The following is a 27,526-nucleotide window of genomic DNA, read 5'->3' as shown; positions in this document are numbered from 1 at the left end:
ACACCTTCTTTGTGACTTTAGTTTTTCCAATTCTGGATTCAGATCATGATATCAGCATATTTCCATCTCAATTTGTAAACACTTGACCTTTCAGAGATGGCTTAGTTATCTCAGCACCAAGGCATCAAATCAGCAGTTTAAGAAAATATCCAGTCTAACAGTTGGCCTAACTGAAACTGGGGTAATTTCGAGGTAAATTTGGAGTCTCTAAGTGAGGAAACAGTTTAGAAGTGTAGGAACAATCATATATCACAAAAAGGAAAGCTGAAGAAAAAGCCAAAGTCATCTTTCTGACTCACGGACAGGCATTTGTAGGGACTTCCCAGAGGACAGTGACTTCCCGGGGCTTGTGGGAGCCCCAGGGGAGAATTGATGAGGCCCAGGCATGGGGCCAGCTTGCCTTTCCCCTGTAAAACAACACCCTTCTTTGGCTGGGAGAAGGCCCAGCCCCCAGGCCTCCCTAGGCAAAGGCTGTGCTGAAGGAAAATGGGAACCGTTTAGCACGAGGATGGCTCTGGAAGGACAGAGGCTGATGTGGGTGACCGGTTGTCCTGATTGGCCTGGGACTGAAGGTTTCCTGAGCACAGATCTGTCACTGATCCTGGACCTAGAAAACATTAGTGGCCATATGCCTGTTCATGGCCAGGTATCTCATGATATTTTCCCTGAAATCTCAGATACTGTTGCCCCACATGGTTTTTCATAAGTATCTCACACCATGCTACAAGCCCTCCAAAAGTATTCCAATATTTCTGACTCCTCTAGATGTTTGCCTTAATGCTATGGTGACAAAGTAAACATTTATATACCACTGACTTCAGATAAAATTGTCATGAGAAAGGACAGTGGTGTGCTGTGCACGTATGACGTGCCCAGCAGCTATACTCCTGGTTTCTGGTAGTTGGGTCCTATCTGAATATCTACAAATACTGAGAAGTTACTGAAACGGAAGCGACTCCATAGAAAAGGGTTTGGCTTTACCTTAAATGCCAAGTAGTGGTCTGTGTAGTTCTCACCAAAGACAAAGGAAGCACCAGCGTCAGTGTACTCCAAGAAGGTCTGAGATAAAGAAAGGGCAAGAGGAGACCATTACAACCCCTGAAGTGGTGGTTACAGTTCCCAGGACCCACCAGGCTCTGAAGAGGGTGAGGACCCAGCAAACTTGTTGGATAGACTTGGAGAGTTAATTTTCTCAGCTTTTCTCCCTCCAGTAGGTGGCATGGAAGTGTATTTTGAACTATAACTTTACACAGATTTCCCAGCATTTCTAACATTCAATCTGACTCTAGGGTGCTGAAGAGTAAGCTGGGTGTGGTAATTTGCTCCAGAAGCAATAGGTGGCACATGTGTGGCACTGCTGACAACTAGATGCAAAGAGAGCCTGTCTCTCTGTTTCTGGAACTCTTAAGTGTGACACCCCTTGGGCAGGAGGAAGGAGGCAACCGGGATAGGGGAGAGATGTAGTGGATGGTATGGGTGAGGGGCAACAATAATATCAATAAACTGGACAGATTAACATTTTCCACATAAAATTATTTGTCTAACTCATGCTATGACATTGAAATTTCAGTCAACTCATGCAAATAAACCTATTTCTGACATGTCTTGAGGATTATACTCAAATGTTAAAAGCACTATAAAAGTAAGATGTTCTTTTGAACCCAACTTACCTGAACTTGCTTGCCCAACCACTGAAAAGCCATAAGTCCAGGGCCAGTCCTTAGTATTATGAGCCCAAGAAGAAACTGTAACCCAATTCCCCCAAGGACAGGCCTCCAGCGAACCTATGGAGAAAGATGGAAAGAGACGCATCTTGTTAGAGGATGAATGCTGACCTCAGCATAAATGCCCAGAGCCTCACTGTTTCCTCAGAACCTTCTTACACGTGGCCTGTGACCCACCTTCTCTGGGAGGCCCAAGCAGTCATGAGCAAAGAGTCCCTTGATAGAATCATTCCCAGAAATCTCAGGGTGGTATTCCCTCTTTCTAAACCTGAGTTTCAAGCCTTCAGTCTCGGGGGAGTATGGAACCATTATGTCATGATAAAACAACTCAAACCCAAAGAGTAGTCTTAGCAGTGCCATAAGGAGGAAGGATCTAGCCTTGATGGTCATGCAGTAAATATTCAATATATATAATTATTTGCCCTGTCTAGAAGAAGGAGAGGCAGAACATGACTTTTCTGTGTGTCCTAGGTTTGTTGACCTGACAAACTGTAAGTGAATTAAGTGAAAGAAATTCCACCCTGTTGAGGGGCTCTCATTTCGCTGTAAAAGTAACCTATTATCTCTAACACGGACTCGGGGAGAGCAGAGTCATGTACAATCAGCTGCTTTCATTTTGGTGCAGAGATGAGCAGCCTGCAAATACCTATGGGATTGGAGGCATAGAACACAGAGAGATGTTTACAGGGCAAAGAATTTGGATCCCATTAGGTGACTTTGGTCTCTGACTAGTGCTTTCTTTTGAGGGGTCAACCTTTCAGCCAGTAAAATCTTCCAGGATTTGCCATTATGAGTCATTTGTGAACAACTGATGTCTCAGAAATTTTGCCCACGTATTGAGTTACTGACTGACAGAACAAGGATAAGATTGAAATTCAATGTGAACAAAACTGTTTAAGGACGAAGTTTTGGAATAAAATAGCCAAAATCACAAATAGAAATTTGATACACTGCAGAATCCAATGGTAGAATATTAGCTTATTTACTGGTCTGGGGAAATCTGGATCAAAAGAGATGAGTTTTCTTTGAATGTGTGTTTGTTGGGGAGAGTTCGGGTACAGGAGTAGAAGTTGGACTTGACAACACAGAACATCTCACTGAAAGTATAACTGGAAAATTACCAAGAATGAGAGATCTCATCAAGATGGCAGCATAAGCAGACTCTGAACTCATCTCTTCCCACAAACACAAACAGTTTACAACTATTTTTGGAAAAATTACCCTGGATAGAAAATTGAAAACTGGATAAAAAGAACCCACACAACAAGGGACAGTCCTGACTAAGGCAGAAGAGGCAGAAATTCCTGCTGGAGAGAAAATAAGCCATCTTCAGGAGCAGAGGACTTTCGCAGCCAGCCAGGTGGGAGACACCCTAAGGTAGGCAGCCCTCTCTGGAGGCCTGAGGTCCAGAGTCGGGGACCATACTGCTATAAGCATCCTTCACATTCAGCACAACTGAGACAAGGGTCTTACTATCTGGCTTCGCTGGGTATTAACTGCAGCGGGGAATACCCCCAGAAAAGCTGTCAGATGACAGCTGAAAAGACCAGGATCTTAAAAGGCCCATGCACAAACTCACCCATCTCAGCAAGCTAAAATCACCAGAGAGAAGGCTGACAGTCCTTTGGCGAAGACTCATCTGTTGGGCTCTGGGTGCATCTCAGTGAGAGGAGAGACTTTTACAGAGACTGAGACATTGGTGGTGACCATGGTTGTGACCTGGTCCAGGCATATTGACACCAACCCTGGGAGATGCCTTTGGAGTTCTTCCTCTGGCCTGTTTGCCAAGGGGTCACTCACACCCACTAGAGTGCAGATTTAATCCAGTTGAGCCAGGGCAGGCAGCCCAGCCTAGGGACTGGCCCTGCCCAACAGCAGGCCCTCAGGCTACTTGTTGGCCTGCATTGACTGGGTGCCTTGATCCTCTACAGGCAGTTAAGTGAGTCTGCCTCTGTGGGGTAGGGCCTATGTGAGGACCAGGTGAACTGTGGGGGGAATTGTTGGAGAGTAGGGGGTCCTCTGCAGTGGTGCATCAGCCTACACTCCAGGGGGTTGGGAAGTGTGCATGGACAAGGACTGTGTTGATGCTGTGTGTGGTCCTGTAGGGGGTGAGGTTTATCAGTGGCAGAAGACCTGTGCTTTAGAAATAGCCATAAAAAGGATCAGCCCCACCTTCATAATTTGAAACAACTGAGTGCTCCTGTGCCTAGGTCCAGCTCCTCTCAGCTGCATTCCTAAGATAACTGACAACAGCCTTGTAGGCCTGAGGCCTATTGCAACTGTAAGCCCCTGAGCCTAGCAACCAGCTACTCTGGGTACCTACACAATTAAGAGGAAAACTGTAACAGGAGTGTGCTGTTAGACCTTGCAGCCAACAGTGCTGAGGCTCCCCAAACCAGATTTACAAACAGCTGGCCCGGGAAGGAAAGACTAGACTACCCAGGTACCTGCATCAAGAACAATCTTGCCACAGCAGAAGGACACAAAGGGGTCACTCCTGGATCATTTGGACTGGTGAGGAGAGGGAAGCACACTGCTTGGCCTCAAAAGGCATCTCTTAAACAAGGCCACTTCTCCAAGATCAGGAGACATAGCCAACTCACCTAATACATAGATATAAGCACAGAGAAAAAAGCATAATGAGGAGACAAAGGAATACATTCCAAGTAAGGGAACAGGACAAAGCCCCAGAAAAAGGAATAAATGAAACAGAAATAAGCGACCAACCCAACAAAGAGTTCAAACAAAAACTCATAAGGATGCTCACAGATACTGGGAGAAGACTAGCTGAGCACAATGAGTTCATCAACAAAGAACTGGAAAATATAAAAAAGAATCAATCAGAAATGAAGACTACAATACTGGAACTGAAAAATTCACTAGAGGGACTCAATAGCAGAGTAGAGGATATAGAAGAACAGATCAGTGAGGTAGATGAAAGACTAGAGGAAATCACCCAAGCTGAATAGAAAAAAGATAATTAGACAGATTGAGAACAGTCTAAGGGAACTCTGGGACAATATCAAGCACACTAACATTCATATTATATGTGTCCCAGAAGGAGAAGAGAGAGACAAAAGGGCAGAAAATTTATTTGAAGAAATAATAGCTGAAAATTAACCTAACCTAAGGAAGGAAACAGATATCCAAGTACAGGAAGCACAGAGAGCTCCAAAATGATAAGCCCAAAGAGACCCACACCAAGACACATTATAATTAAAATGTCCAAAATAAAAGACAGAGAATCCAAAAAGTGGCAAGAGAAAGGCAACAAGTGACAAACAAAGGAAAGCCCATAAGGCTATCAGCGGACTTCTCAGCCAAAACCCTACAGGCAAGAAGAGAATGGCATGATATACTTAAAATACTAAAAGGTAAAAACCTACAGCCAAGAATACTCTATCCATCAAGGTTGTCATTCAGATTGGCAGGAAAGATAAAGAGCTTCATAGACAAGCAAAAATTAAAGGAGTTTATCACCAAGAAACCCGTTCTACAAGAAATGCTGAAGTGACCTATTTAAGTGGGAAAGCGATGACCACAAATAGGGATAAAAAATTATCAAAAAAAAAAAACCCCAGAAAACCAAGCAATAAAATCACTGGTAAAGATAAAAATATAGTAAAGGTAGCAGATCAACCACTTGTGAAGATAATATGAAGGTTAAAAGACAAAACTACTAAAATTACCTATTTCAATGATAAGTGGGTAATGGATAGACACACACAAAACAAGAGATTAGATATGATTTCAAAGACATAAAACGTGGGAGGAGGGGAGTGAAAAAGTAGAGCTTTTAGAAAGAGGTCAAGCTAAAGAGTCTATCAACTCAATACAGACTGTAATATACATAGAATATTGCATAGGATCCTCATGGTAACCACAAGTCAGAAACCTATAGTAAGTAAGTAAATAAGTAAGACAAAAGAAATCAAATAGATTACTAAAGAAAGCCATCAAACCACAAGGAAAGAGAGCAAGAGAAAAAGAAAGGAACAGAGAAGAACTCTTAAAACACCCAGAAGAGAAAAAGTAACCGAATGGCAATAAATATATATTTATCAATAGCTACTTTAAATGTCAATGGATTAAATGCTCCAATCAAAAGGCATAGGGTGGCTAATTCGATACAAAAACAAGACCCATATATATGCTGCATACAAGAGACACACTTCAGACCTAAAGACACTCTCAAACTGAAAGCAAGAGGATGGAGAAAGACATTCCATGCAAATGGCAATGAAAAGAAAGCAGGAGTAGCAATACTTACATCAGACAAAATAGCCTTTAAAACAAAAACTGTAACAAGAGATGAAGAAGCGCACTACATAATGATAAAAGGAACAATCCAGCAAGAAGATATAACACTTGTAAATATCTATGCACCCAACATAGGAGCACGTACATATATAAAGCAATTATTAACAGACATAAGAAGAGAAAGAGACAGTAACACAATAATAGTAGGGGACTTTAACACTCCTCTTACACCAATGGATAGATCATCCAAACAGAAGATCAATAAAGAAACGCTGGCCTTAAGTGACACTTTTGACCAGATGGACTTAGTCGTGGATATATACAGAACATTCCATCCAAAAACCACAGAATACACATTCTTCTCAAATGCACATGGAACATTCTCCAGGATTGATCCCATGTTAGGCCACAAAACAAGTCTCAATAATTTAAGATTGAAATAAAAGCATGCATCTTTTCTGACCACAGAGGTATGAAACTAGAAATCAACTATAGGAAGAAAATCAGAAAAGCCACAAAAATGTGGAGATTAAACAAAATGCTACTGAACAATGATTGGGACAATGAAGAAATCAAAAGAGAAATCAAAATATTCCTGGAGACAAATGAAAATGAAAATATGACATGCCAAAGGATACATCAAAAGCAGTTCTAATAGGGAAGTTTATAGCAATTCAGGCCTAGCTCAACAAAGAAGACAACTCCCAAATAAACAATCTGAAAATGCATCTAAAGGTACTGGAAAAAGAAGAAAAAACAAAGCCCAAAATCAGCAGAAGGAAGAAAATAATAAAAATCAGAGCAGAAATAGATGAAATAGAGACTAAAAAAAACAGAAAAAATTAGTGAAACCAAGAGCTGTTTCTTTGAAAAGATAAACAAAATTGACAAACCCTTAGCTAGACTTACCAAGAAAAAAAGAGAGAAGGCTCAAACAAATAAAATCAGAAATGAAAGAGAAGAAATTACAATGGACACCTCAGGATACAAAAGATAATAAGAGAATACTATGAAAAGCTATATGCCAACAAATTGGATAATGTAGAAGAAATGGATAAATTTTTAGAAACATGCAACCTTCCAAAAGTGGACCAAGAAGAAGTAAAGAATTTGAATAGACTAATCACCAGTAAGGAGATCAAAACAGCAATCAAATACTTCCCCAAGGGGGCCGGCTCCGTGGCCGAGTGGTTAAGTTTGGATCCTGGGAGCGGACATGGCACCGCTTCTCAGGCCACGTTGAGGCGGCATCCCACATCCCAACCTAGAAGGACCTGCAACTAAGATATACAACTATGTACTGGAGGGGGTTTGGGGAATAAAGCAAAAAAAAAAAAAAAAAGATTGGCAATAGTTGTTAGCCCAGGTGCTGATCCTTAAAAAAATACAAAAAAAAGCACAAATACTTCCCCAAAAATAAAAGTCCAAGACCAGTTGACATCCCTGGGGAATTCTACCGAACAGTCAAAGAAGACAATATCTATCCTTCTCGAACTCTTCCAAGAAATTGAAGAGGAGGGGAGGGTTCCTAACTCATTCTAGGTAGCCAACACAATCCTGATAGCAAAACCAGACAAGGACAACACAAAAAAAGAAAATTACAGGCCAATATCACTGATGAACATTGATGCAAAAATCCTCAACAAAATACTAGCAAATCGAATACAACACTACATTAAAAAGATCATACATCATGATCAAGTGGGTTTCATTCAAGGGATTCAGGGATGGTTCAACATCCACAAATCTATCAACATGATACACCACATTAACAAAATGAAGAATAAAAATCACATGATCATCTCAATAGGTGCAGAGAAAGCATCTGAGAAGATACATCAGCAATTTATGATAAAAACTCTAAATAAAATGGGTATAGAAGGAAAATACCTCAACATAATAAAAGCTGTATATGACAAACCCACAGCATATATCATTCTCAACAGAGAAAAACTGAAAGCTATCCCTCTAAGAACGGGAACCAGACAAGGATGCCCACTGTCACCACTCATTTAAAACAGTATTGGAAGTCCTAGCCAGAGCAATCAGGCAAGAAAAAGAAATAAAAGGGATCCACATTGGAAAAGAAGTGAAACTGTCACTCTTTGAAGATGACATGATTTTATATATAGAAAACCCCAAAGAATCCACTAAAAAACTTTTAGAATTAATAAATGAGGGGCCGGCTCCGTGGCAGAGTGGTTAAGTTCGCGCACTCCGCTGCGGTGGCCCAGGGTTCGGATCGCGGACATGGCGCCGCTCGTCAGGCTACGTTGAGGCGGCGTCCCACATCCCACAACTAGAAGGACCTGCAAATAAGATATACAACTATGTACAGGGGGGGTTTGGGGAGATAAAGCAGAAAAAAAAAAAAGATTGGCAACAGTTGTTAGCTCAGGTGCCAATCTTTAAAAGAAAAAAAATAAATGAATAGAGTCAATTCACAGGATACAAAATCAACATACAACAATCGGCGACATTTCTACACACTAACAATGAAGTAGCAGAAAGAGAAATTAAGAATACAATCCCATTTACAACAAAAAGAGTAAAATATCTAGGAATAAACTTAACCAAAGAGGTGAAAGAGCTCTACACCAAAAACTATATAACATTGTTGAAAGTAATTGAAGAGGACACAAAGAAATGGGAAGATATCCGAGTGCTTTTGGATTGGAAGAATTAACATAGTTAAAATGTCCATACTTCCTAAAGCAATCTATAGAGTCAATGCAATCCCTATCAAAGTTCCAACAACATTTTTCACAGAAATAGAACAAAGAATCCTGAAATTTATATGGAACAACAAGAGACCCCGAATAGACAAAGGATTCCTGAGTAAAAAGAACAAAGCTGGAGGTATCACACTCCTTGATTTCAAAATATACTACAAAGCCATAGTAACCAAAACAGCATGGAACTGGCACAAAAACAGACACACAGATCAATGGAACAGAATTGAGAGCCCAGAAAGAAACCCACACATTTATGGACAGCTAATATTCAACAAGGGAGCCAAGAGCATACAGTGGAGAAAGGAGAGTCTCTTCAATAAATCTTGCTGGGAAAACTGGACAGCCACATGCAAAAGAATGAAAGTGGATCATTACCTTACACCATGCACAAAAATCAACACAAAATGGATTAAACACTTGATTGTAAGACCCAAAACCATTAAACTTCTAGAAGAAAACATAGGGAGTATGCTCTTTGACATCGGTCTTAGCAGCATATCTTCAAGTACCATGTCTGATTGGGCAAGGGAAACAAAAGAAAAAATGAACAAATGGGACTACATCAAACTAAAAAGCTTCTGCACAGCAAAGGAAACCATCAACAAAATGAAAAGACAACCGAAAAATTGGGAGAAGATATTTTCAAATCATATATCAGTTAAGGTGTTAATATCCAAAATATACAAAGAACTCATACATCTCAACAACAACAAAAACACCAACAACCCAATTAATAAATGGGCAAAAGATCTGAACAGAGATTTCTCCAAAGAAGATATATGGATGGCCAACAGGCATATGAAAAGATGCTCAACATCATTAGCTATCAGGGAAATGCAAATCAAAACTACAATGAGATATCACCTCACTCCGGTCAGAATGGCTATAATTAACAAGACAGGAAACAACAATGTTGGAGAGGATGTGGAGAGAAGGGAACCCTTGTACACTGCTGGCGGGAGTGCCAACTGGTGCAGCCACTATGCAAAGCAGTATGGAGTATCTTCAGAAAATTAAGAATAGACCTACCATATGATCCAGCTATTCCACTGCTGGGTATTTATCCAAAGAACTTGAAAACACAAATGCATAAAGATACTTTCACCACTATGTTCATGGCAGCATTATTCACAATAGCCAAGACTGGGAGGCAACATAGGTGCCCATTAAGGGACGAATGGATAAAGAAGATGAGGTATATATACATAATGGTATACTACTCAGCCGTAAGAAATGATGAAATATGGCCATTTGTGATAACATGGGTGGACCTTGAGGGTATTATGCTAAGTGAAATAAGTGAGAGGGAGAAAGTCAAATACGGTTTGATCTCACTCATAAGTAGAAGATAAAAACAACGACAAACAAACACATAGCAACAGATATTGGATTGGTGGTTACTATAAGGGAAGGAGGGAAGGGGGAGAGCGAAAGGGGTGATTAGACTCACATGTGAGGGGATGGCCTATAATTAGTTTTTGGGTGGTGAACATGATGTAATCTACACAGAATTCGAAATATATTACGATGAACATCTGAAAGCTATATGATGTTATAATCCAATGTTACTGCAATAAAAATAAATAAATGAATTGAAACTAAGAAAACAAAAAAAATGAAAATTACTGAGAATGAAAATGAGAAAGTGACAGTTTTATGAAAGTTCAGGAACAAGGGCCACCTAGCCACTCAAAATATCATAGCAAGTTACAGAAAATACTTAACAGTTAAATTCTCTCACACTGACTGTTTTGAGCAATTTACACATGAGAAAACAGAGGGAAAAAAATAAAAGAGATCAATTTGATACTTACTTTGGTTGGGTGCTTGGAAAATAGAAATAGCAGGATAACGTACACTAGGAGCCCACCAAAGGACACCAGCTGCCGTTGGCCCAATTTGGCAGTGTCAAAGATCAGCCAGAAAACAACTCCCAGGATCAGAGAGCTCCAAATCACCCTGAGGAACCAGAAAGGGGGCATCTTTTGTTGTATTTGTGGCATTGTTTGTAGCATCCAAGTGCTAACTTGAAACTCTTAATCAGGCTTAAACTAACAAACAAAATATTTTAAGAGTAACACACTCTGGCACCAGAAGTTATACTTCCAGAAATTGCAACAGACCCTCTTTTGTTGTGTCTATAAAGGCAGATAGCCAAAACATCAAGCAATGTGTCCCCCTCATTCACAACCCTTGGGCCCTTCAAGGATATATAAAGGGGTCAGAGAGAAGAAAGGATGTTTGGAGAGAAGTCTGGTGGTTTTTTTGAGAGATCTACACGGAGTCTCACCTCCAGTTTGGAAGACAGGTGAGGCATTACCTTCTTCCCTTGAAGGGAGAATTTGAAATGCATTCTCTGCAGTTGGGGGACCTCACCTGAGACCCAGAGAGCCAAGTCAGACCTCAGAGTGGATTCAGCTCCCCAGGGAATCTAGTGGGCATGACAAGGCTGACTCATGGCTTGGATAGCAGAACCAGAAAGGGTGCTGTGTTGGGATTGCACAATCCTGGTTTATTAGGCCAAGGATGTGTGAAGGTTCCTGGTAGATCCCAGGTGGGCCATGCTGGGGAGAATGGGCCCTGGGTCCTACCCAGCAGGGCCACCTGGAGGGAGAGGAGGTCCGTCCCACAGAGAGAGGCTGTGACAAATGCCCTGAGTGGTCACCTGCAGGTCACAGGTTCCTGTAGGAGAGGGTTGGCTTTAGTAATTCACAGACCCTTCCTCTCAAGGGGGCCAGCTTCATGCCTAGAGGAGAGGGTCACCTCCCCAAGTGAGAACCACCCCATCCTTTGGACAATATCTTATCATTTAGTGGCAGTTGAAATTAAGGCAGTTTGTAGAGACATTTGAACTAATCTCGAATGAGTCATTATCTTATTGAGGTCTTGATTTCCTGTTTGTAAAATGAAGGCATTTTAGCAGATTATTCCCTAGGTTGTCTCTAGCTTCAATATCCCATAAATGAGGAAGCAATTTCAGAACACAGTTTTGGAAGAGTGTTCAAAAGGACAAAGATCGCTCTCAACAGCAGTAAGAGAACCAACTGCATTTACCACTTCAGACAGAACCAATGGCTGTCCAGAAACCTTCTGCCAGGAGACAGGAGCTCTTTGATTCGATGCTCATATTTGGCCATACAGTGATCCCAGACCACAAAGAAGATGGCAGCCACGGTGATCACGAAGAGAGGAAGGGCTCGGTGAAAGTTGAGGGCACACGCAGCGATCACCACAGCCAGGTAACCTGCCGGGAATCAGACACAGATGGGGCCCATCAGCACCAGCTGGAGACCAGCCACAGCACCAATCGGCTCCACCAAGGGGGGTTCAGTCAAGGGAGCATTGAAGGCGGGGGTGCTTGTGATAGGGCTGTGGGCTCCTCTGACTATAATTACGGATTTTGGTGGCTTGTGTTGTTTTTCCAGGCAAGTCCTAACAGTGTCACCATGAACCCTAGGAGGACAGTGTGCTAGGTCTTTTTCTCTCACAGAACCTTGTGAGTTCTCGAATCCTGATGCTTCATCACTGGGCCTCTCACTCAGTACTAACCACTTTTTTCTGGCATTCAGACTTGGCAGGCGAGCTTCCATCAGAGAAAGGCCAGGAGTTGAAGCCACCACTGACTAAAGGTATTGATTCTCCTGGTTTGCAGCTCAGATTTGGCCTAAGCTGGAGTAGGAAAACAGGCCCACCAACAATCTCTAAGTGTCCCGGGATCTCTACAGGAAAGGGAATGGGGTGGGGCAATTACCAAGGGGGCTGCTTTTGAAGAAGAGGTTGTAGGATAAGAACAACAAGGTTTCCTGTTAAAGGTCAGCAAACATGGTCTGATGTTACATCTGGGCTGCCACGTGCTTTGTAAGTGGCCAGTACATCTGTATTTGTATGTTTGTATCTGTATTCTACAAATAAAGTCTCATGGGAACACAGCCACACTGTCTGTGTGCTTTTGTCCCATAACGTAGAGTTATGTGGGTTTTGCCGTATGCAAAGCCTGAGACACCATCTGGCCTGGAACACAGAAAGTTTATAGCTGTTCCCTATTCCTGCGGTGTGAGCACCAGCAGACCCACTGACCTCGGGGAGCAGTGGTCTTGGGTTAAAGTCTCTGGACTTGGGTGGGAGTATCACATCTTATAGACAGGAGTACCCTTTAAAATGGGCTTCAGAGCCCTTTGTTTGGGAGGGAGCAAAACTGGAGACCTGCTCATCTGTGAGGACAGTACGGTCTTGCCTTCGGGCAAGAAGAGTAAGCTACCTGACTCCAGGCTCCTCCTCGTGTTGTGTTTGTGTAGAGTATTAATTGCTTATATTTCCCCTGCCCTTAGGTTTCTACCTTGTGATTATCACCATGTTTTCCACTTACCTGGATTTGATGAACCAACCCTCAAATCCACACCACAGCCACAAAAGCCACAGGAGTAGGGGACCTAAAATGTTAGCTGCTGCTACAAAAACTGGACAGGGGACAGCTCTGCATAGGTGTCACCCACTGAGAGCCCCCACCAGTGGCTTCCTGGTTGATTCTCTCCCTCTCTGGATGATTCCGTGAGGTCCAGGGCAGGGGGCAGACTTATTTTCTTTCCACAGAAAGCTCATATTTGAGGTATCGGCAAAAAGAGACACTCGATTCCATCCCCTTTGTTACTTACCAGCTAATAAGATGCCCCAGAAGATGTACCGAAAGCTGGTTTTGTGTTTCTGAGAAAAGTCCTGAAATCTGCCATGCTTCCTTTCCAGATACCTGTAAGAAGACAAAAACCAAAAGGCAGGCAGAAGTCAACACCAAAATCATGAACTAAACTGGCAGCTAAGGCTGGATGGGGCTTTGTAACTAAGGCAAGCAAACAACCAAACACATAAGTGCATGTCCTACAATATAGAAGCGGGAAACTCTTTTCATTTTAGACTAAAACCAGTCATCGCTTCTATCTGTCTTTGCCAAATGGATGTGATTTGGTGAATTGCATGTGCCAGCCCTTGAGGGGTTACAGAGCTGAGAAAATGTGCTCCTGGAAATGGAGCAGGGGAGATGGAGAACTAACCAAAAGCTGGAAATAAATCATAGGACGAGGGCGTTTCTCACTGGACTATGAGGGCCTCCATTAGCTTTCAAGCTGCTGTTATTAAAGGTTGATTTGGAAAAAAAAAAAAAAATCCAATGAACTGTCATCCCTTCTAGTTCCATAAAGTCTGAGTAAGCTGGTGGTTCCCTGTCCTCGCCCGCCATACTTTTCAGTGGGAGGCTGACAGACTTCACTGGGTGCTTGAAAAGTAAAGTAGGGTTTTGTGGATCTGAGAGCTATTAACCAGCAGGTTGTAATACGGCTTTCTCCGAAAGTTCTAGAATTGTAAGCATGTCTTTGTTTCTCTTCAGAGTTTTGTTATGGGGTGGTGGGTATGTTACTGGATGAAACATGAGTGTCCTTCTTGGCAAGTTAATCAACCTACATGTGAAGTAGTTGTCACACAAAGCAGAAATTTTGTTTGTGGCATGCAGGAAAGAAAATGGAAACCATAGGAAATAACTCACAAAATCTATGGTTCCTTGACCACAGGGAGGTGGGTACATTTATTTGGAGTAGGGAATTAATATTCAAAGGGGAAGTTTTATCATCATAAGTAGAGGTGGCAGAAGCTTGCACATGCATGGTTTGAAATCCTGCATTTACATGCAACGCATGATCTCAAAACAGCTGCTTTGCCCCTCCCAGAGGAGAATTTACAATGTTAATGAGGGCAGGTTACTTTAGTACAACTCTTCGCCTCTTGGCATAGGTGGCATTCCTGTGCTTGCGGTCTTGGCGGGTCTGGTCCAGTTCAAAGCGGTCAGGTCCAGGGTGGTTGTCATTTAGAGCTTCTTCCTCGTGCATAGCTGAAACCACATAAGCTCAAGACCCCAAAGTTGCTGGAGAGAAGAATGTCTGCAACTTTCAAGAAGACAAAAGAATTAGGTCAAACACAAAAGTTTAGAGTTTAGGCAGGACAAGAGAAGAGGGTTGGAGTCCGTGGCTGGTGACAGAATCCCTCCTCTACTTTTATCCTGCTCCTCATTCTTGAGGGCGTGGGTCAAAGGTCCATATTCTGTAACTACTTTCTCCTGAGTGTAGGCGTTGTCATAGGGGCCAGTAAAGGAGTAGAATTTTTCCTACTGGTCTAAGGTAAGTTTGTGGGTCACCAGGCATGGCTCTAAGTTGTTCATATCCTTGATTAACAGGCAGGGGGCAGTCACAGCTCTCAGGCATGAGGGCCGTCTTGTTGCCAACAGGTGTCTAGCAGCTTTGAGAAACAGGCTATCAATCTCTTTAAAGGTCCCAACATTTGGGCTAATCCTCCCAGAGTTATTCCTTCTCTTTCATGAAGGTACAAGTCAGATGGTTTGCTCAGGTCTGGAAAGACCAGTGTAGGTGCTTCTATTAGTAAGTTTCCAAGCTTATTGTAAGCTTAGTCACATAGCTCATCCCTTTCAAATGGCTCTGTTTCTGGCCCCTGTAATTTGTCACAGAGAGGCTTAGCAATCACTCCAAATTAGGGATCCACATGTGCCAGAACCCAGTCATCTCAAGCATCCTCATAGCTGCCTACATGTTCTTGGTGGAGAAGTTGACATATTACCATTTTCCTCTCTTGAGAAAGGTGGTGCTGCCCTTTTGATATAATAAACCTCAAATACTTTACAGTCTCTTTAGATACCAGTGTTTTTCCCTTAGACACTCAATATCCCTTACTGGCTAAGAAGTTTAACATGGTCACCGTGTTCTCATCAGAGATTTTCTTAGAAGGACTGGCTACTGGGATGTCATCCACATACCATAACACAGTGCTTAGTTTTAATTTTAATTCCCTTAAATCTCAGCCCAGGATTTCCCCAAAAATTGTAGGGGAGGTTTTAAATCCATGGGGTAAGACAGCCCAGTAGCACTGTTGTTTCTGGAGGGAGTCTGGTTCCTCCCATTCAAACACAAACTACTCTTGGGACTCGGGGTCCAATGGCATGTAAAATAAATCAACTTTTAAATCTAGTGCTGTACGAAACACGCTGTCCCAGGGGGTGTAAGGATGAGGTCCTACAGGATGTGGGTCTTGGACTGTTTTGTTGACAGCCCTAAGGTCTTGAACAAATCTGTACTCCCCTTTTCCTGGCTTTTGAATGGGTAAAATGGGAGTGTTACATGGGGATCTGCATGGCCAGATTATTCCTTGTTTTAACAGTTGGCCAGTTACAGGAAGGATTTTTCTTATGGCTTCTGACTTTAGGGGATATTGTTTTCCCAGAGGCCAGTGACCATTCTGCTTTAAGTCCACCTTTGCAGGTATGGCACCAGCTGCCTGTCCCATTTGTCCTTGTGTCCGTAACTCTGAGCTGATTCAGCTTAGAATGTTTGAGGGAATTTCTTCCTTTTCAGGTACTGGTTGTCTTGTAACAAGGCCATGAGCTCAACTTCCCAATTTTTGGGAACTTGGATTTCTATTTTGTCTTGTTCCCAGTTTATTGAGGTCCTTAGTTTTCATAATATGTCCCTCCCAAGGAGAGGGTATTCTGGCAGATATAGAAAAGCACATCTTAATGTTTTGGATCCTATTTCACAGGTCAAGGGCTCCAGAAACCTTCTGGTCTCTCCTCTACCTGATACTCCTTGTCTATCACATTTTCTTTTTTGAAAGGGTTCCTTTCCGGGTATTTCACACCAGGAATGTGGCGCCATTATCAAGCAAAATTCAACATGCTCTCCTCCCACTGCTAAGGTTACCCATGGCCCTTCTGGGGAGATGAGGACTGGTTGCCTGGAGCCAACTGGGGAGCCCCATGCCCCATCACATCTCATCTGTAGTCATGGGAAGTTGTCATGGCTTGGTCTTGTCCAATCCCTTTGAACTCTCTGGGGTTGGTTTGGACAATCCCCATGCCCTTCCCGTCTGTAGTTGCACACTGATTAGGCCCTAACTTCATTGGTGGCCTCTGGTCTCATGGTAGGGGCCAGGGTCACTCACCCATGGCATCTTCTCCTTCTCCCTTGGCTGACCTTGAGCAGACTGGAGGATCACCATGAGCAGGGTATCTTGCATCTGCATCTCTGGGTCATCTTTCATTTCTTTTGTCATATCTCAGGTGTTGAGCACCCTGAAGGCTACCTACACTAACTACGTATGAAACTCTTTTCTTGTGGTTTTTACTTTCACAAACTTTCTGTCACTTGCTTCTTACATTTAGAATTTGTTCCACGTCTTCCTTCCCTTTTTTTTTCTAGTACTGTTAGACAAATTTATATTTTTTAACAAAACAAATAAAAATATCTGTAGTCCTTATGTATCCTTTACTGAAAACATACATTTTACTTTCTTTGAATACAAAGATCTTTCCCTCATTAACTTTTAGTAGCTTTAATCACATATATTAATTAGAATTTTTAGCCCTCATGGACTTTGATTTTGTCTGTGAAAACGAAGAAGTAATTATATACTGTGTTTTACACTAGTATTCTGTAGCTTGGCATATTTATAAATACTTTTTATAATTTTTAGGAACATGTTTCTTCATATTATAATCTTTTAACAAAATATAGGATGTGTTTACTAATAGACCTGAACATCTTTTAGTTTTTTTGTAATAAGAAGCCAAAAGTAGATTAACGTTTATCTGATATTTTATCTTACTTAGAAATTATCTAGCTATTTGATGAATTTTTATCACAATTTAATCGAGTAAAACTTCAAAGTTTTAACTTACCCAAAGAGAGTTTAGAAGTTATTCTAAATGCGTGTGTTACAAAATATAATTATTGTTAAAAGTTTATCCATAAACTCTTATCTCACTTATATTTAAGCCATTTGTTTTTAACAATCATATCTAGATTACTAGAAAAATTTTATGTGAGACCAAAGCAGTTAGCCACCATTTTAAGCTGTTGTATGTATATATATATTGGAACACATGATTATTATTAAAAAGTTCTCCCAAAACCTTTTACCTTTTTACATCTATTTAGTTTAGTTGTTTACAACAATTATTTACACTGCCTATAAGATCTCTATGGAATAGCAGACAAAATTACCTAGGAGTTTAAGTTATCTTTGTTGACAAATTCTGTAACGGAGACAACATGAGTCTGCCTGACTCATAAAGGCTGATGTTTCCATTCCATCCCATGTTGATAACTGTGTGGAAAAGTCTTTAATTAAACCAAAAAATAAGCATTAGCCAGGACTACTCCCTTCTGCTTTTGTTACCGAAGCACAGCTCGCATTTCACTAATGAACCTCAAATACCCTCCAGCTGATGGAAACAAGAGCCAAATGGGGGATGAGGTGAGGGACGCTGAGGAAAAATACTTTGGAATTGAAGTCACCTGGAATATTCAGAACTATGACTCTTTCCTTGGGACTTAGTCCCTGTTGTATGTTCCTGAGCACTGTAAAAGTTAAACAAAGATCATTTGTCTTAGGTTTTGGTCAGTTCATTGACTTTGATGGAAATGCATGGTTGGGAAAGAAATATACTGTGAGTATCCCAGTTGAAGAATAATAGCCCAGTGCTGTGAATGTTTGTGGGAGAGAGTGGGGCAGACAGCCCACGATCATCTCCAGTGGTTCTCTGTATAGAGATTAATTTTATGTGTAGTTTTTCAAGGCCTTGAGAATGTAAAGTTCTTTATGCTCTTACTCCTTTGAGCTGATAGTCAATTTAAATTCTTGGTTGAAAGAGGAGTTAAAGTGTTGGACTTGGTAAGACAGATTTGTTGGATGAAATAAACTAATGCCAACGGGTATCTTTAAAATAAACTCAAATAAAAGTGTTCCTGAGATTCTCTTCAGCCTGTTTAGAACGTGGCCTTGCATAGAGCACTGAGCTAAGCCAGCCAGAGTTCTGCCTTTGTGCTTCCTCTATGTGTTCCTAGGTAGACAGCAGCGTGTGAGGAAATGTGGCCCTGGCCTCCATGGGGACCCAGAGGAGGGAGAATGTGAGCCCTGCCACCGAGCCTGGGAAACCTGCACAGGTCTTGGCTATGACAAGTGCAGCAGCTGCCGAGAAGGACAGAAGCTGCTGCATGGGATCTGTGGGGGTCCAGCCCAGATCCAGGTGGAAGGAAAATTCTGGAATGGTATGTGCCTCCCAAGGAGAGATCCAGGTGACTAGCTGCCTTCCCTGCCTCCTTCCTCCTTTAAGCCTTGCCTTTGGGATCTCCAAGAAATGAAGCCTGGGCAGTGAAACAAAAGTTTGGAGTGAGAATCAAGTTTGGGCCACTGCTGGGGCCTCTTTGAGGCTCACAGTGGGAGAGGGCAGGAGGCTGTGTTTGGTTGGCATTTGGCCAGGAGAGAAAATCCATAGGGCAACGTACAATTGGTCTGGCCACTTGAGTTTCTACCTGGGTGGAGTAGAACTTGGAGCATGTAGAGAAAGTCATATAGGGAAATGGCCCAACTATTATTTTCTCTAAGATTTCAGAATAGCTTCTATCACATTCATCGTCCTCTTCATTATGATAAAGGACAACATTATTGGGAGGATTGGCTTTTCCAGTTAGACAAGAAAGAGCTGCTCTGAAGGATTGGAACTGAAGTGAAAACAGCTGCCCTTTCTGGCTGGATGATTAGAACTTGTCATCATGCAAGCTTGCCTTTTAAAAGTTGCCCTCTCCAGTTGCAGATGAGGAAGGGGAGGGCTTGAGGGGGGACAGGAAGGAGGAAAGTGCCAGAGCCTGGAATCTAACAGTAAGACTGCGCGTATTCACTCCTACCTGAGTCTGCACGATTGGTCCCCTCTCTCTGGAGCTTGGGTCACAGGCTTCCTTGCAAGGTAATTACAAACTTTCGGGGTCCTCTCCTTGTCTGAGGTGAGTAAAGACAAAATCCTCTTCCTGCTGGAAAAATCTGACTCACATTCTGTGCAGAGATGGTCAGGAAAACAAAAAATGCTCTCTGTTTAATTTTGAGGCAAGGATTGGTGAAAAACGTCATTTCAGAGCAGAAGCCACAGCAGCTGAAAGGTCTGTTCAGGAGGAATCCTCTAAGGGCTGGAGGGAGAGAGATCTGGGGCTGGAGAAAAGGCTCCTGCTGCCTCTCAGAGGAAGGATGTCATGGCTGCTGCCTGTTGTGATAGTGTAGCACATGTGACTGAAAGGAAATTTGGCAACGGATGTTAGCTCAGGGCCAAACTTCCTCATCAAAAACGGAACCAAAAAAAGCAATTTATATCTGACAGAGGAAAACAAAGTGGTTTCCAGCACACCATTCCTGTACTGGGGCAGCAAGGCAGGCACCCGTGAAGCCACAAGGATACATGTTCAGACTCTCTAGTGAGGTGCTTACGGATGGATCCTCATGTCTGCACCATTGCCTCAAGCATGCTCTTGCCCTCCATAGACTTGCTAGTCAACCCGGGTCTCTTTCTGGATTAATGCTGTTGAAAGAATGATTTGTGAGAGCAGTATGTGGGAGATGAGTGGCAAGTATGCAAAACCTAAACCAGAGGATCACATATTTTGCATCCAACATGGTCTCTTATACTTTATAGCTGGGTTTTATTGACGTACGCTTCCCTAAAACCCGATGTTAGCTTTCAGAAAACAAGGATACATGGTCTTTTGTTTGGTTGGTTTCTACCCCGAGCGTTACTGCATTTCATGATGCAAATACTGCACTTACACTGTAAAATGCAGATGAGGATATGTCTGGGGGAGACCCAGTCATTCCCACTAACTCAAGTCTCACGACACAGGACACAACACGAAGTCCTCTTTATCCCTTGGAGAGGGTCACTGAACACCTTTTCTTCTCCCTTTAATTTAAATTAACCTTCCCATTTACCTAACTACACACCAAAGTCTCAAAACTTTATCACTCTGATGTAGTTGTTGTCCCCCAATGGCTCAAAGCCACCTTTTCATTTATATATTGAATTCACAAACAAATTAGTTTTCCACAAATGGGATCTCTAATTAGGATCAGCTTCATTTGAAACTGTGCAGTAAATGGGAAAATGAGAAGATTAGAAAGCACCGTTAATAGCAATGCAAATAACCTTTAAATCAATCTGGATATGTCTCTCCAAGAAGTTGCTCTTCTCTTCCATTTAGGAAATAGAAAACTTTGGCCTGCCATTGGCAATAATCTCCACAGCATGCATAAAAATAGTGATAATGGTAATTTTAAAAAAATGTCAACCCAACACCTGCGTAGCTCGTTTGCAGTACAAAATGCTTTCAGTTGCATCCTCATCTCCTTTGATCTTGCATCTGCTTTGTGTGCAGTAGAGGAGGTGTTTTTACTTCATTTCACAGACACAGGGCCAAGGGGTTACCGGGGGAGTCGAGTTACTTAGTTTGGGTCTCAGTTCTACCGTGTATCACCTGAGTGCCCTTGATTAGCTACTTAATGTCTCTGAACCTCAGTAAATCTATCAAATGAGGGTAAAAACAGGACCTCCCACATCCGGACGCTGTGATAAGCGGTAATAGACATGTGGTAACCTGGGTAAAACACTGTAGCTGTTAGTGGAGCACAGAGGGGTGAGTCGATCTTCCCAAGGACGAACAGTTTAATCTGCAGACCCAGGAAGAACCTGGGCCTTACCTGAGGTGAGAATTGATTTAGGAGCAGAACCAAGATCGGACATTCCCAGCACTTAACCTTTCCCATTTCTGCCAGCCTCTGAGCAGGAGAGCGCTCTGAAAGAATGAGAGGATTGCTGACTCTCCTTTGGGGCTGGGATGCAACGCAAACATTTGATGATCAGGAGAAGACTCTATAATGAACAGAACCCACAGAACTGTGCTTGGACTCCCGAAGCCTGGAAATGCCTGCCACATATTGCTTCTCCTCCCAGACTCAGCCTAGGGTGGCCTGTGCACCTAGGGGACAATGCACAACGCTGAAGCCCAAACTGGCCACAAGGTAGCAGGAGGTCACCAGCAAGGATGCTCAAGCCCAAACTTCACGCTGGAGCAAATCAGGCCAGGGCACTGATGATGTCTGACGCCGAAGACCACAAACTGAGACCTTCCTACCAATCCTAAACCTAAGTTAGTGCCCAAAGTTCTGCAGATGCCATTCCTCTGCCTAAAGCTCTCTGTCTCTTATTCAAGACAGTGAAATAGGCACCTCCTCAATCTTCACACACCAAAGGGAACCTCAAGGTGATCACGAACTTATTCCAACACAAATGACTACTTCTGTTTGCAGAATTTCAAATGTAGAAAGGAATTGAGAAACTTTAGGGAGGAACACTCCAGAATCCCCTGAACCATCTTATTACAATTTTTTCTTATAAAAATAAACATATCTTTAAAAAAGGTGAAATCTAAATTATTTCTATATAACTCAATTACGATCAACATTTTAAAACCTGGATTTTCTTACCAACCTATGTGTTTCTGAGCTGTCTTCTCTCACTCTCTACAAAAGTGAATGTTTAAGGATTATAGAATAGTTTAAATAATAGCCTAATGATATACAAGGTTTTCATGGACACGTATTGTTTTAGGGTCAATGGTAACGGGAGATCATCTACTTTGATGCCCTCATTTTCCCAAGGAAGAAACTAGTATTACCAGGAGTTAATGAACTTGCCCAAGGTAACACAGAGAATCAGTTCAGAACTGAGACCTGAACTTTTGTTATCTGACTTTCAGGATAGTTTAGACTAATTTTGATCTTTTTTTCACTGTCCAGAATGTCATGATTTTCCTCTACCCTATTGAATAGAAAAACCAATAACTAGGAGAGAAATACCAGGCCAGTACTGTGCCGTGTGACTCCGGCAGCTCAGCGGACTCTGCATGAGAGAGTCAGCAGTGATTAGGACAAAACTGTCTGAAAAGCACTGTGATTACTACAATAGAAAAGCCCAGAAAACAAAAAATAAAAATCCTAACAGATGATCCAGGGGAAGTCTCTCTAGAACCTGGAATAGAACCTGGCAGGAACAGACAACTAGGGCAGGAGACTGAAAACACTCAGGCAGAAGAACCAAATACCTCTCCCGGGACTCTGGAGACCCTGAGCGCCGTCTCACAAGGTGTGACTGTCACGTAAGGTGTCTGATTTTAAGGAAACACAACCAGAGCTCACACATCCCAGTGAGCCCCGTGGGCCCCAAAGCAGCCGCATTGGGAAGCTGCCTGTTGTCCGAGATGCTGCAGCAGCTCTACCGTTCACCCTTCTCCAGTATTCGCCTTCAGAGCTTCAGCATGTTCTGCCAAATATTGACCGTAGGTGTAGATCTTGGTCATGTGACGGTAGAGTTGTTTCTGGAAAACCTCCAGCATTAACTCTCGGCAATAAGGTGGGTGGTTAAGGCAGATAATAACATTCTGGGATAAAACTGAGTTGCATATAGTCAGTGAGTCCATTTCCCCTGTGACTTACAAATTGGACCAGATGGTTCATCTAGGGGAACAGATTCACTGCCATGTAGTCAGTCAGGAAAAATCTTAAGGAATTAGTAACATGTGTGTTATTGACTTCAAGTAAAGTCTTCTTAATTGCAGATCTTATTCATTTTGCATAGGTTGATAGTTACTGTTCTGTCTCCCAACTCATGTCTAAGCCCCTCTAAGGAAAGGGACACTTATTAGGTTGAGTCTAATTGCTGCCATTTGCCATATTCGACCTACAAAAATCATGTTTCAAGCTAATACATTTGACATCTTACTCTTTTAGCACGGTGGTGAAAAGGAGTCCACGGTGTTAAGTGCTATCACCGTGCTGAGTCGGACGATCCTGAAGGGCAGTACTGAGTTGCCAGAGAATGCCCCAGCACGCAATGCTGAATGACCTCACAAGAGGTGAACGTCAGTTTCCTCCCTGATAGTTCTACTTTTTCCACATTTAGGTTTTTTTCACTAACGAATTTAAACTGCACATCATAAGGGTGAAAAAGCCTGCCAAGCGCATCAGCAAATAGCCTTTCACAAACAGGGCTGCTCTGTAGGAAACATCAGTCTTCTCCCAGGTGACCATCTGCATGTCATGACCATAATCCGCACATGTGGGAGCAGCTTTGCTGACCTGGTCTCTCTGGGTCCCGGAGTCAGCTGCACATGCCGGATGATCTGAGCTGAACTTAACCGACTGGCTAAGGAACAGAGTGCACCCTGCGCCTTCCCACCCCGTCCCGCAGGGCAGCCGTGACCCTGCAAGGCCTGGTTGAAGTCATGGTGCTGCAAGCCGTCTCTCCCCTCTGTCTCTTCCTCGCCTGGATTTTGGTTTTGTTTCTCCTCATCCTACATTTACCATCAAAACATGATGAGAGAAGCCGCTTCCTCATCCATTCATCTGAGTATTCAGGAGTCATCCAGCATCTCTAACCTGCCTGGGAGAAGGCACCCATTGGTTTCAGCACAGAACTTTCTGGTTATTATTTCAGCATAGAATATCTTTTATTGTTTGAGGAAAACTCTGTGCCATCCATCTGCTTCTTACATAATACTTCTCTCAGGAAAAGCTTTGACCAAGGAAAATGTCACCCATAAAACCTGGCCCTGAGGGATTTGCCAGGTGATGGGCAAAGCTATCAAGACCTGTGTTGAGGGTGCTTCCGATCTAGAACAAAGAGTGGCCCAGCAGGAACGGGCTGGTGTCACTGCCTGCTCTTCCCAGGAGCATGCCCTGCGCCTCCATCCCGACAGTTCCCGCCCCTCAAAAACCATCCTCAGTGGGAAGTCACTCTGCACATTCAATTATATCGTGGCCAATTTTAAACAGTTCACCTGCACCTCAAAATGAAACACGTGGGGCTACATGGCTGTAGACTCATGGTCCCCACTGGGGTCTTCCCGATGAGGCCCAGGCTGGCAGGGCGGGGAGGTGCTCGCCTGTCCTCTGTGTCAGCCCACGAGCAGCTGGGCTGACCCCACACCCAGGTCCCTTTGCATTATTGCTGCCAGAAAAGGTATTTCTTGGTTTGTTTGTTTGCTTAACAACTTTTTGTCACTATAAAAGCAATATCTTTTCAAAATTAAAAAAATTTGATCATTTCACAATCTTTATGTTTAGCAAATCATCAAACTGTACACCATGAAGTTATACAATGTCGTGTGTTAATTATATCTCAATAAAGCAAGAAAAAATTAGAAAATGTCAGTAAGGAAAAAAAGGAAAATTAAAACATCATATTCTTATCCCCCAAGCTCACCACAGTTAACACCTGTGTGTCTATCCTTCCACATGTTCCCTCTGCACATATACATATATGTCACATGTATAGACTGATATAATCAGTCATCTGTCCATGTCAATAAATTTTCTCCTAATCTAATACTTTTAAAATCCCCCCATTGTCCCCAAAATGTGTGTTATTGCTAGTATATCTAAACCAGCATCCAATCCAGGACCATACGTTATATCGATTTGTTATGTTCATTAAGTTTTAACCTAGACCGCCTCTCTTATGCACATCATTGAGTCCTTGCAGAGAGCAGACTAGTTATCTAGCTGTGGTCCATCCTCTGGATTTATTTGCCTTGTTCCTTCATCACACTATGTGTCTTTAAGCTTGTTCTCACATTCCCACGTTCCCTGCACACTGGAAATTAGATCCAAAAGATTAGCTTCCGTCCTTTCCTGGCTAAATCCATCAGAGGAGATGTGGCACAGTTCCTATTACGCCACATCAGGGACACGAAACACTTGGTCGCCCACCATTAGTGATGCTACCATTGCCTACTGTATTAGGGCGACGAGAGCTTAATCCAACCAGCCAGGAAGTAGCCTTTGGGATGTTACTTTGGCAAATTATTTCCCAGACTCTAAACCTTTGTAGCCAGTATCCTGATCTCCAAACCAAACCGTAAGTAAATAGGGAAGAACAGACTGGACAAGTCTGAGACCAAGAGCCAGGGGAGAGGAAGCAAGTGGCAGGAGCAAAGCCAAGACTTGCTTCATGCTCGGAGCTGGAAGGAGGAGCGAGGATCACCGCCATCACGGTGATTCCACTTTCCAAAGTCATCGACAGACGTTAGTGAAGCTTGGCGTGAGCTCGCAGGCTCCAGGGACTCCGGTGGGACTAAACAACAATACAGTCAGCTCCGGGTGGTATGTAATTTCTTTTCCTGAAGAGCTCTTCACAGGAGATCAGGGTTCTGATCTCTCTTTTAACACTCATTGGTCAAAGTGACAATGCCAGGCTCACACCTGGAAGTTCTTCAGAAACGAGAACGGAATTTAATCCTCCCCAGAGGAGCCTGATCTAAGCTCCCGCTTCAGCTGCAGTCCCACGGGCTGGGTACTGTCACAGCCACAGGCAACAGCAGGGGCCTTGATCCCGTCTCCCTAGCTCTCCACTATAGTCTCACTCTCCATCCTGGGGCCAGTGACCTTGTGACAATGACCCCATGCAGTGAGGATGCTGGTTGAGCTGTGGTGGCTGAGTTCACTGCTACATAGGGGACATCAGATGGGGCCCTCTCAGGTACATGTACCATCAGGCAGCCGCCAGCACCTGGAACAAGGGACAGGGGCCCAAATGTGATCTGGTGGTCTTGTTAGCCACGCACGGTACGTGTTGTACCGTTTGCTTTTTCAGGGTGACAGTGGCACAGTATTTAAGAGAGCAGGAAAAACCTGAATTTGTCAATCCTATAAGCGAGTGCAACTGGAAAGTCTCAGAAGGAAGATGCCTGTGAAGATGTTTGCCTCTGTGCCCCTGAGGAAAACAATCGTGGGACAACTCAGAGCTGAGGGGTCTCTGTCTGAGCCAGCTGGGATGGCCTAATTTCCAGAATAATGACAAAGATGTGCAATCAACATGATAAGGCAAATTGGCCCAGGATGGGAGAGGAAGAGGAAATAAATACCAGATATCCCAGAGGCCAGACACACACATATATACATACACACAGCCAGAATTTGGCCGCAAGCAAACATTATAGGTTTAGACGGCTCAGTTCAGGTGACCCTCTTAGGGCAGCTCCAGTACGTCTTTCCATCCTGCCTACCATGCAGAGGGAAGACACGAAAGGCCTCCTGGGACCACCTGGCCACATCAGACTGCAGTGGCCTTCTACGTGCTCTGAGTTAAAAGGGAGTTCTTTGCAATGGCTTATAGACAATTTCTTCTCATCTCCCTGAGCACACCATTTTTTTCCCCATCTCTCTTCCTTGATGTCCATTACTTACAAATATGTCCAAGAAAGGGCATCATATGGTGGCAATGAACTACGTGACTTCTTATCTGCATTTTCCTGGAACAGGGTTGAGAAGATGGGGAGAAAGAAACAACTTTGAAAGATGGTGATGATGACTTCTTTGTCTTGAAAGGGAAGCAAAGTATTTTCCTTAAGTATTTTCTGGGTGAGATCAGGTCCATTCAAGAGTCGTAAGCATCTGCTTTCTGTCATGTCCAAGTTAGGTGCAGGGTACATGACTTCTTACAGTGACTCAGGAGGTCAGAGTCAAGGGATGGTGAAGTGCTCAGGACAGGCAGCAGTGGGGCAGCTTTAACACTCCAGGCCTGAAGCACAAGCCTCAATCATGGAAGAGGGGACACCTGACAGAAACTGGAGCTGTGGGGACACAGCCCCTCCAGAACCATGGAAGGAGGGAGCAGAGTTGTGGCTCTGGGAGGAATAAATACCCCAGTCTCTCTCTCCTCCCAGCCTCAGACCTCCTGCAGGTTTTTCCCCTTGTCTGAAACTAACCAGAGGCCAATGGGAAACACCACTTACAAGGGAGGGAATTGAGCTTGGGGATGTGGCCCCAAGTGGGCACACTGCCAGGACCCAGCAGGACAGAGAATGGCACAAATGGATCTGGGGCAGGGTAAGGGTAAGGGGAGACAGACAGTAACCAGGACAGTTGGTCTCTCCGAGG

General features: G+C 43.2%; 1 protein-coding gene across 3 annotated transcripts in view; it reads right to left on the bottom strand.

Annotated features, from left to right (window-relative positions):
• The window catches only part of LOC124241271 (solute carrier family 28 member 3-like), a 39,951-nt gene extending 20,165 nt beyond the window's left edge, over positions 1 to 19,786 (bottom strand). Inside the window, exons 1-8 of one of the 3 annotated variants that reach the window (XM_046664917.1) lie at positions 19,456 to 19,786; positions 17,773 to 17,875; positions 14,468 to 14,649; positions 13,372 to 13,463; positions 11,774 to 11,963; positions 10,534 to 10,678; positions 1,671 to 1,784; positions 982 to 1,059 (exon numbers count right to left, since the gene is read on the bottom strand). In XM_046664917.1, coding sequence (XP_046520873.1) covers positions 982 to 1,059; positions 1,671 to 1,784; positions 10,534 to 10,678; positions 11,774 to 11,963; positions 13,372 to 13,463; positions 14,468 to 14,592 — 744 coding nt within the window. In that variant the 5' untranslated portion in view covers positions 14,593 to 14,649; positions 17,773 to 17,875; positions 19,456 to 19,786. Of the gene's footprint in view, positions 1 to 981; positions 1,060 to 1,670; positions 1,785 to 10,533; positions 10,679 to 11,773; positions 11,964 to 13,371; positions 13,464 to 14,467; positions 14,650 to 16,711; positions 17,478 to 17,772; positions 17,876 to 19,455 lie in introns of those variants that run through there. The other 2 variants (XM_046664916.1, XM_046664918.1) reach the window with 2 other exon arrangements.
• Between the last annotated feature and the right edge of the window lie 7,740 nt (positions 19,787 to 27,526).

Source organism: Equus quagga, chromosome 6 (genome assembly GCF_021613505.1).
Source record: "Equus quagga isolate Etosha38 chromosome 6, UCLA_HA_Equagga_1.0, whole genome shotgun sequence".
NCBI classification, from domain to species: Eukaryota; Metazoa; Chordata; class Mammalia; order Perissodactyla; family Equidae; genus Equus; species Equus quagga.
This window is presented reverse-complemented; position numbering and strand designations above follow the sequence as displayed.